Source organism: Glycine max, chromosome 3 (genome assembly GCF_000004515.6).
Source record: "Glycine max cultivar Williams 82 chromosome 3, Glycine_max_v4.0, whole genome shotgun sequence".
NCBI classification, from domain to species: domain Eukaryota; kingdom Viridiplantae; phylum Streptophyta; class Magnoliopsida; order Fabales; family Fabaceae; genus Glycine; species Glycine max.
The window spans coordinates 30,940,584-30,951,963 of NC_016090.4; the positions used below are offsets into that span (position 1 = coordinate 30,940,584).

Here is an 11,380-nt window from a genome sequence, read left to right on the forward strand (position 1 = left end):
CGTGTTGATCTTTGGTACCGACCAAGATCAAGTTGATGAAACTAAGGCCTTTTTGTCTTCTAAGTTTGATATGAAAGATATGGGGGAGGCGGATGTGATCTTAGGAATAAAGATCAAACGTGGAAACAATGGCATTTCCATCTCTCAATCACATTATATTGAGAAGATATTGGAGAAATTTAATTTTAAAGAGTGTTCTCCGGTAAGTACTCCCATTGATCCTAACCTGAAGCTATTACCTAATAAAGGTGTAGCAGTGTCTCAACTTGAATACTCAAGGGCGATAGGATCACTCATGTATGCAATGATTAGTACTAGACCTAATATAGCTTATGTTGTTGCCAAACTTAGTAGGTTTACAAGTAATCCCAGTTCTCATCATTGGCAAGCTATGAATAGAGTATTCAAGTACTTAAAGGGAACCATTGACTATGGTTTGACATATATTGGATTTCCTTCAGTTATTGAAGGTTACTCTGATGCAAGTTGGATAACCAATATGGAAGATTATTCATCCACAAGTGGTTGGGTATTCCTCCTTGGAGGAGGTGCTATCTCTTGGGCATCCAAGAAACAGACCTGCATTACAAATTCAACAAAGGAATCTGAATTTGTAGCTTTAGCAGCAGCTGGTAAAGAAGTTGAGTGGCTAAGAAATCTGATCTATGAGATTCCATTGTGGCCCAAACCTATACCTCCCATGTCTATCAGGTGCGATAGTCAGGCTACTTTGGCTAAGGCATATAGTCAAGTGTATAATGGGAAGTCTAAACACTTGGGTGTTAGACACAACATGGTTCGGGAGTTAATCATGCATGGTGTGATATCAGTGGAGTTTGTGAGAACTCAACATAATTTGGCCGATCATTTAACCAAAGGGTTAAGTAGAGATCTCGTGAAAAGGTCGGCTGTGGGATTAGGATTAAAGTCCATCTGAAATCTCTTATGTTAAGATACCCAATTCCCATCTAATATGACATTAGGTGTTGAATTCAATGTGAAAAGCTTAACATGTAGAGATTGGAACACATCATCGAAAGTATCCCAAAAGGTATGTGTTAAGTTCTGTAAGTTAAGGAGGTTGAAGTATAACTCCTCAATGGTTCTTTTGAAAAATTGCATTTGCAGGTGCAAGAAAGAAAAGGACTACCTATTTAAGCATGAAGTTTAGCCGCTTCAAGAAGCTGGGACTTGGCTTTGATATGCTTATGAAGGATAGGAACACAGGCTAGTAAACTAGTGTCGAGCAAGAGTAATGTTATAAACTATTGTGCAGATTATCTTCATGTATTCATTATGAATAGAAAGGGTTCAATCCTTAGTGACACCCTGATATTCGAATATTTGAAACGTGTAATTTGCTAAGATGAAATTCAATCATCACGATATTTCATCTATGCAGTAGTTTGTGGTATGTTATGACTTTGGTGATTTGATCGGTAATTCCACTAAAATGGGGGAGGTTTGTTGGACATTTTAGTGTAATTGATCTCTTTATTATGTTAAAATAAGAGTGCACGCTTGTTTTAATGTAATAACGAGATGTTCGGTTTAGGCAAATTTTGGAAATTACATGGAAGTGACTTTCAGGAAAAGGCAGTTTTTAAAAAAGATAAAACTTTCATCAACCGCCAAAAACCACCTGTTCATCAACCGCCAAAAACCACCTGTTCTTTGATCATAAATAATCATTCTGGTTCAGAAAGCATTACGGGTGACAAAACATACAAGACCAAAATAAAACTCTTGAATTATAATCTTCTGATTTTATCCTATTGAACAATTTTGGTTGAACCCCGAAATTTGATTCAATCTGAAAGTGTTATACACGACTTCAGATTTATCCAGTATTATCTCGATTTTCAAATTAACCAACACGTAGCTTGTGTCTTCTTCATAGATAGGGCATGCATGATGGCCCTTAACATTATATCCACTCAAATTCTCATATGTTGAAAATTCATTAATGATACAAAATATCATTGCACGTAACTTGAATGTCTCATTTTGATTCCTATCAAACACATCAACCCTCTTGTCCCACAATTTTCTCAAGTCTTCAATCAAGGGACTTAGATAAGCATCGATATCATTTCTGATTGTCTTGGCCCTGATATCATCATAGACAACATCATGTATTTTTGTTTCATGCACAACCAAGGAGGCAAGTTGTAAATTACTAACAAAACAAGCCACGAACTGTGTTTAGTGCTTAAACTACCAAAGAGATTCATTCTCTCATCTACTTAAGTTTACTCTATAAACATATTTGGTGTAGCCAACCAATTCCTTTCGCTCATAATAAAGTTCCCAGGTTGTAAGAATAAAAGAAAAAAAGTCCAAAAATCTTATGATGCTTTAAAATATGATCACACTTAAGCAATGAAATGCCAAAGCTTAGGGGAAAAAAGTGAATTTCAAGTCCAGATTACGAAATAAGTCATAAGAAAGGACTTGTTTCTTGAGAAAAGATGAATTAAAAGAGTCCTTTGACATTATGATACAAACTGGATCAAAACACATTCAGTTATGGTGAATCTACTGTGTTATTCTTCTTTGGATACTGATATATCAGTCTGAAATCAATACCTGTGTGAAGGCTTTACAAAGGAGTTCAACGAACTAAAACAAAAAATAGATAGCACAGTATTTGAGAGACCTTACACTCTCCCTCACTCTCCTCTATTTTTTCTTTATCCCTATTTAGAAAATAGATAGCACACTTTTCTCTCTTCTCTTCCTATTTAGAAAGTGTGTTGTGAGAATTTTGGTAAGTAAAACTAGTATTACACAAATGATTCTAATAGTCATTTTAGCTATTATTTAGAAAGATGAGGATAACAAGGACAGAACTTTAGACCACAAGGCCGTTAAAGTAGTTTAAAAATACTACTATTATAAACTAATTACTCCAAGAGCTTAAAATATATATGGTAAAATTACATAAAACAGTGTTATATCTAACAATTCACTGGTATTTTGGTTTTTGTATCTCAATTGGGAGGTCCATCATGGAATGTTGGGTTAAGCAAAAGAGATTCAACCACGGCAAGTAAAGATTCTGCCACTACGGATATCCCATCCCTACTAATGGATCTTAGTGCCCTTATATCTGCTTTTTCAAATAAGGGGTTTAACACCAAGGAAATGGTATCCCTCTCAGGTAAATATTAGAGGATCTCTCATATTACTCACTAAGACTTTAACTTATTAATTAATGGCATTAATATAAGTAAGATTATATATTATGTCAACAATATATATTATCACACATATATGAATCTTGTGTCATCTAATAATTTTTCATGCATAAATAGGAGCTCATACCACGAGGCAAGCCAGGTATCAGCTATTCAGAGGCAGGGTTTACAATGAAAGCAACATTGAGTCAAACTTTGCAACATCACTCAAGTCAAACTGTCCAAGCACTGGTGGAGACAACAACCTTTCCCCACTTGATGTCACCACAAGTGCTCTATTTGGCACTGCTTATTTCAAGAATCTCATCAACAAAAAGGGCATGTACATTCTGATTAGCAGTTATTTAGTGATGGTTCTACAGATTCTCAGATCACACTACCTATAGCAATGACCCTTCAGCTTAATTTCTATGCAGACTTTTCTAGTGCCATGGTCAAAATGGGAAACCTTAGCCCCTTAACAGGGAAAAGTGGCTTAATCGTACTAATTGCCGCAAGGTTAATTAATTAATATGAGCAAAAGACATGCTCATTCAGTCACAATATATATGTATGGCCTTTTATTTCCTAGTTTATGTTTTGTCATAATAGTCTAAGAATATTGAAGTGTACGGTGTTGTGGTTAGAAGCTTTAGTCCTCTTAAAATAGAGGGAAATAAAGAAAAGTTTATGTGGTTTGTTAAGTCTTGGATCAATGTATCATCCATTACCAACAACAAAATTTCAGCTCTGCATATTTAGATACTATATATTTACCAAATTTCTAAAAGAATATAACGACATGTCGATATGGACGTACATATAATACAAGAGATAATTGGACACAAGATATATAATATTTCTGTATACTTTGCTATAACTTTGTAGATCATTAAATACTTGCTATCACTATCCGAAAAGAGTACAAAAATAAATACTTTGAACAACGAGGGTTTAATATCTATGGACACATTGGAGTAGTGTCCAAGAGAATTCATCAGCCAACACATTTTAACTGAAGGAGTTGAAAAGTTTGAAAATGAAGTTATAACACAAGAAGCAATTTTCTCACCAACCCTAGTCAGCAATAATCAAACGACTCTCTGAACATCTAGACAAGAACCAACTTCCTCACAAAGCAGCATAACTATTGTAATTGTACAACTGGATCCTTCACTAGCATCATCACCCTCACAAGCCAACAATGGTCCTTCTCCACAAACATCATCATCCTCATCAGAGTCATCACCAACCAACAATGATCCTAAACCAGCACAAGTCTCACTTCAACCAACATTACCATATAGACAACAACAATCCTCACAAACACAAAGCGTAACTATTGAACTTGTACAACTAGATCCTCCTCCACAACCCTCACCTCAACAAATTCCTTCACCATCACAAACCAACATTAATCCTGAACAAGGACAACCCTCAACTCAACAAACACCAACAAACAATAGTAATAGTACTCCTCCAGCATCACCGAGCAATGGCCACGTCCAACCACTAACATCACAAAACATCATCACAAGTGAAAACCAAGGACATGCTAATAGATGGAACAGGTTTGAGAGGTTCTGCAGAATGTATCTGCTAGACGACGGTAACTGGATGGTGGACATAAAGACAAGGGAGCAACTAAGGGAGTAAGTTTAAACCTGGTTTGAGACATGGTGGCGGTGACGCAGTGGCAGACACACAGCGACTCTTTTCTCCTGTTAGATCCGCTTACAGTAAAAAAAAATTTAAAAAATTGTTATTCACTTAAACTATTAAACATTAGCTAGAATGTCTATTTGATTTTGCCAATTACTCTCCTTCGTAGAAGAAATTATTGGGTGATCCTTCTTCAGAGTCATAAAGCAATAACAAAAGTACGGGATAGAATAATTTACTAACAATAACGTACAATAATTTTTTATTTTATTAATTAGGATTGACTATATAACATATGATATCATTTGACATGATTCAAAATTAATAAAGCTTTAAAATAAGATGTGTTAGTCCTATGTCTGTCAAAGTAAAACTATTGAAAATAATAATTTTCATTAAAAAAAATGTTTTGGAGTTCAACTTATAACTATGCTATCTTTCAAGCTAAAGACAATATGAGATCACTATTGCTTGAAGTCACGAACTCCAATAATCATTATTTTATACATTAGTTAGTCTTTCAAGAGAAGCAAACACAAGAGCCAACATATTCAGTTTTAGAGTCCAAGGCAAACACATAGCAAAACAATTTATAAAAGTATATTATATAAATATTTGAGTCAGCCAGAATCATACACCACCACCAATAAGATTATTCTTTAATTGAGTAGATTGAAAAACACTCATGATCTTTGATTTAGGAAAAAAATATATTAAACACCCAAATTATTAACCATTATATAATGATCAGATATATACACCCTTTATTTATCCGTATTGATGAGCATGTTAACAATGGAAAGTGCTATAGCGGAAAGCTGAAAGGTATCCTTGTTTCTTTTCGTTAGTGGCGAAATGGCATCATTCTTTTGCTTGAATCCATCTTCACATGTCGTAGAGGCATCAATTATTGAGCTTAGCTTGACATTACAATCGGCATAACGTTTTGCCTTGTAATCTCTAATGGCTTCTCTAAATGTGGAAATGGTGTCGGAATAGACTTCAACGCAATCATCTAAGCATTCTTTGATAAATGGGTCCAAGCTCTTGTTTTTCTTCAAAAGCTCATTGATATGAGCATTAGTATCCGTCACGTTGTGCCTTGTTATCTTGATGGAGATTAGTCCTAGTTCTTGGAGGTTTTTGGCGTAGTGGCTCCTATGGTCTGATTGGAATGATGTAACGCAAAATTTGTAGCTTATGTTGGGGTCATTTTTTGAGCAATTCTTGCATGTTTGTTGGATGAGACGGTTGGCACAAACAAAAGAAAGGAAAGAACACAAGAGGATTGTGAGAGTGAATAAAAGGGAAGAAGAGGGAAGGATCATTTTTTTCTTTGCTTAGACTTTAGAGATTTTGGATTTGGCTATACTTAATTAGGGTTCCAATGTAGCGTGGTAATTTATAGATGGGAAAGTTGAATGTGCAGTGATTGGAAAGAATGTTCTTAATTTTTGTTTTATTTATTATTGGAGAAGAAATATTTATAACATGGGAATGAATTTAAGTTGGCGTCTAAACAAGAAGGAATTACAAGCTAAGTTAATTCGGCATGATTAAAGGTTGAAGAATTATTACGGCTAAAAAAGTAAAAGGAAGTACGACTTTTGTTTACGTGGAGATTTTGAAAGGATTAATTCTAGCACAAAATATTGAAGTGGGAGAGATGTGGAAAGAGCTACGCAAGCTTTATTCAATTACCTTGCCCTCTAAATGGTTTATAAAAATTATTTAAGGACAAAACACATTTCACTCCCTTTATGCATAATAAATTATTTTCTATAATAAACATTAGCTACTGACACCAATAAAATAAAAATATAATAAAATAACCGCTAGTCAACTTGTTAACAAGCCAACTGACCTCCTATGATCAAGGGATTTTATGATTATCTGTTTGTTACTAATTTGAACTGTATTTGCTTTGAATAGTAGATAATATAGCATTATGTGCATCGCATGGGACACACGGAGACATGTAAAATTTATTGATAAATTATAAATATTATATTAATATTAATACTTAGTGATTATTAACATTAGTGTTATAAGTATTGATAATAATAATAATAATGATGTGATCCTGTAAAAAAATTATTAATGTAACTTTAAGTAAATTGTTTATTCGCGTGAATTGTGTTAAAAAATTTCTACTTGTTTTTATGAAGAAAAAAAATCCTCATGGGTTTTATTTTATATATATTAAATTATCACAACAATAATAAAAAAATATAAAAAAAAAACTATAATAGAATATTTTTTTTTTTTGCAGAAATTTGAATAACATGAATCTTATCTTATTGTAATCTTATTTTTGTACATATACACTTCCAAAGCAATAGAAAGATTCTACCATTATCATTTGATTCTCTACATATGGTATCAAAAAGCCAGATTCGACGGGACGACGTGTGGATTATTTATTGGTCCTCATCATATGCAAATTTAAGGACAAGCGTATGAAGTTTATGATCTCTAGAAGATACATCTTGATTGCCCACCAAGTTTAAGGAAAAATATATAAAGTGTAAATTAAGGTCAATAAAAATAAAAGTAAATATATTACCGATGCTTTGAAGATTGAAAGTAGAAAAATAATATTGAAAAAATGCATTTGTTGTATAAGTTATTCAATGTCTTCTTTAGTTAAAAGTTAACTAATAACAGAAGAATCAGGGTTGCTTACGCTAAAATGGGCCAAGTTGACGGGTTTATAATATAGATTGTTATTGCTTCCTGTACCAAAAACTTGCTTCCTGTACCCTTTCTTAGCTTCCAGATTTTTAACTAATATATGCTTTCGGAATGGTCAATTCTGAAGGGGAAAAGAACATTCTAGAAAAGTGTAGGAAAACTTTTTTGAGGTGCAAGAAGCAACAACCATAATACCCATTCCGTCCAACAAACACAATATTGGGCTTGACACCTTTTTGCTTGGTGTTCCGTATATCCTAAGAATAATGTTTCAAGATATTTTTTTAAAACAAACCGTAGACACATAGCATTAATATATTCCTAAATGCATATCAGAGTTTAATATCGGTTTGCAACTAATCTATTAGACACATATGCAATGTATTAGTCTAATGACATAATTTTTAAATTTTATAATTATTTACATTTAATCAAAATTATTAAGTCATGATTTCTCTTTATCACTTAACATAACCTTAATATTAATATTATATTAAAAAAATTAAAGTAACACTTATTACACCTATTAGTTGAAAAAAATAAGGTTTAAATATATTTTAAGTCTTTCCAATTTAGTACTTTTTTGTTTTTCATTTTTGTAAAATTATTTTTTATTTTTAGTCCTTACAATTTATATTTATTTTGTTTTTAGTCCTTAAGACACTTTACATAACACTTTGAATAGTAAAAAATAATTTGCAAAGCATTATCTAAAGTGTCTTTAAGAACTAAAAACAAAACAAACATGATTTGCAAGGACTAAAAATAAAAAAATAATTTTGCATGAACAAAAAAGTATTAAATTGCATGGACTAAAAATGTATTTAAGTATAAAAAAATAATTAATATTACATTATAAAGTCAAATGGGACATTTATTTTGGAACGAGAGGAATATTTATTATTGACTTAAATTTATTGGAAAAGGAAAGTACAGAGACTTAAATTTATTGGGAAAGGGAAGTATAGAGACTTGGTGAGATATAATCATTAGGAAGGGCATTTTTTCCACATAAATAAAATGGGAGGTGCAAGATACAAATTCCATGTTATAATTATTCATATGTCCCCCCCCCCCCCCCCTCTTTTTCTGTGCTTCAACATTCCCTTTAGCACCAACTTTCTCAATTCTTTTATCACGAATTGCTTAGAAAAAGTTATACCTTTTCAATAAATGCTATTGTTTATATGTGTGTGTAATTCCTCAATAGTCTAATATCACATTACATCTATACTGATCAAAAAAGCATATATTTACCATGTCAACCAATTGCAAAATTTCATTTTTTTAAAGTTTAAGTCTTATTTTACACATACCATGAATTGTAATTGGTTGGAAGTATTAAAAAATTTGCATTCACAATATATAACAATTAAAATCTTAAACTAATTGGCAATTTGAGAATATTAAAAACAAACTCTTTATTGATTGAAATTTATTCAAAATTATAAATTTTATAGATTTTGTTTCTTATTTAATAATTAATATGTTGTTGGTCTAGTATTTGACTTGAATTCTTTAAATAAGGTATTGGGTTTTGGATGAGAAAAAAATGTGGTTAGAAAGGGGAGACTCGACCAAAGATGGTTAGTCTCATAGATTACTCATCAACAAAATTGATGGATATTCGCATCAATAACATGGTAAAAAAAAAAGTGACACTTATATTTTTATTGTTTCCAAATTTAAGTCAATAATAAATACTCCTCTCATCCCAAAATAAGTGTCACATTTAACTTTTTAATGCAATATTAATTTTTTTTCCACTAATAGGCCTAATAGGTTTCAATTTAGTTTTTCAATATAATATTAATATTGATGTTATGTCAAGTCATAAGATGAATCAAGATTCTTAATAATTTTGATTAGATAAAAATAATTATAAAATTAAAGTTGTGTCTTATATACCATTAGACTAATACATTGCATTTGTGTCTCATAGATCAGACAAATGCAAACATAAGTTAATCTCTAATATTTATTTAAGACTACATTAATGTTATGTGTCTACGATTTGTTTTGCAAAGAATATGTTGAAACATTAGTCCTAGGATCTATCAAAAACCAAGGAAGTAAGAGAATAATCAAAGACTTAAAGATCAACATCTCTCTTATTCTTAAAAAAAAAAACGTGTTCGCTATACCTGTTGCGGACAATACCTTTTTTGAACAAAAGTGTGTTTTGAACTCTGTTGAAATGTGGCTCAAAAAAAGATAAAAGAGTGGTATTCCAACATGGACTGGGCATACATTTAATGTTTGTATTGCACCAACAAACATCTCTTCATATGCAAGCTCAATGGAGGAAAAAAGATCATTTGGAGACAACAAACAATTTCTAAAAAATGACCATAAATACGAGAAGTGCTGGAGAGTTGAAGCCACAAACCTACAATTTAATGTTTCAAATCTATCTTTCCATCTTCTTTGATTTATCTTTATGAAATTTCTTAAATTGTAAAATACTTAACACTTTGTATATCTTGAGAGAAAAAAACTAAGTGTTTAATTTGTATATTCATTTGTAAGATGCTAACACTAGTTAGTGAGCAAATCATCATCAACAAACCTTTTTATTTGTTTAGAGGCAGAAGTGACTTGGTAGAACAATGAATAATGGAGTTATTTTAAGCTTGAGGATAAGCTTTGTTGTAAGAATTAGAAGTAATCGTGAATAATACTTATAATCATGTTAAAGTTAATGAAACTTTGTGAGTTATCAATAACTGACATAATCTCAATGATAGAAACAAAACTAATATAAAATTTTGTGTCTAATTTGTTTATCTCTTTTGATTTAACTGACAAATAGTTTGAATTTGATTTTGTTGTGAAAAGTGTTTTTACAAAATCTTTTGGATATCATTTGACTAAGTTTGTTTGTGAAGATCTTTTTATCTATCTTTTGGTTTTATCAAACGATAGTCTCTTTTACGAAAAAAGCTTACAAAAATCTTTAAGATCGTAATTCAACTCTATTCTTGTGATATTTGTCTTTACATATTAGTTTTATCAAACCATTATTCTCTTTTATCTATATATTTATTAGTTTTTGTTTGTTTATGTAAAACAACTTAAAATAAACACTTATTTTAAGACCATAAAGTAATATGTTAAGGAGACTCTATTTTTAATGCTCCTAAAATTTAGAATAAAAATAGTATGCATGTTTATAGTGTAAATGTTTTTTTTAACATTATTAACTATTTACAAACTACCATTTGTGGTAAGTTTATTTAATAATATTCATACTAAAAGTCACACCAAGGAAATATTTTTAATTGACTAAGGGTATAAAATGTTTTACACTGATAATGAATATTCATTAAAGTCAAAATTATATTTTTTTAAGAAAAAAATATAATTAAACATAGTTATTAAAATTTAAAAGATAAAGTTAATTAAATTTTTAGTCCTTAAACCTTTTTGAAATTCATTTTTTAATTTATAAATTTGTGTTTGATTGGTCAAGGTCCTTTAACTTTTTTTCATTGAAGTTTTTAGTTACTAAAATTTTGTTTAAGTGATCAACGTCTCTCAATATGTTTCATTAAGATTTTTAGTCCCTAAAATTTTAAAAATTTTGATTTTTAATTCTTGAAATTTCATTAAATAAATAAAAAAATAATGAATTCAAACTTTTGTTTAGAAATTACAAACTGAAATTTTTAAAAGTTTAAGGACCTTGACTAGTTAAACAAAAATTTAAGAACTAAAAACTTTAATAAAAAAAAAAATTTTAACCAATCAAACAAAAAGTTAAGAACTAAAAATCAATTTTTCAAAAAATTTAGGAATAAAAATTAACCCAAAAGACAAAAATAAAAACAAGATTTTACAATTTG

The 11,380-nt window shown here is 30.7% G+C and overlaps 1 protein-coding gene across 1 annotated transcript; it reads right to left on the minus strand.

Annotated features, from left to right (window-relative positions):
* Positions 1-5,498: 5,498 nt before the first annotated feature.
* On the minus strand, positions 5,499-6,219 carry LOC100306248 (uncharacterized). The gene has a single exon (NM_001249068.2). It carries the CDS (start codon positions 6,167-6,169, stop codon positions 5,606-5,608), a length of 564 nt encoding a protein of 187 aa, NP_001235997.1. The 5' UTR covers positions 6,170-6,219; the 3' UTR covers positions 5,499-5,605.
* Positions 6,220-11,380: the final 5,161 nt, after the last annotated feature.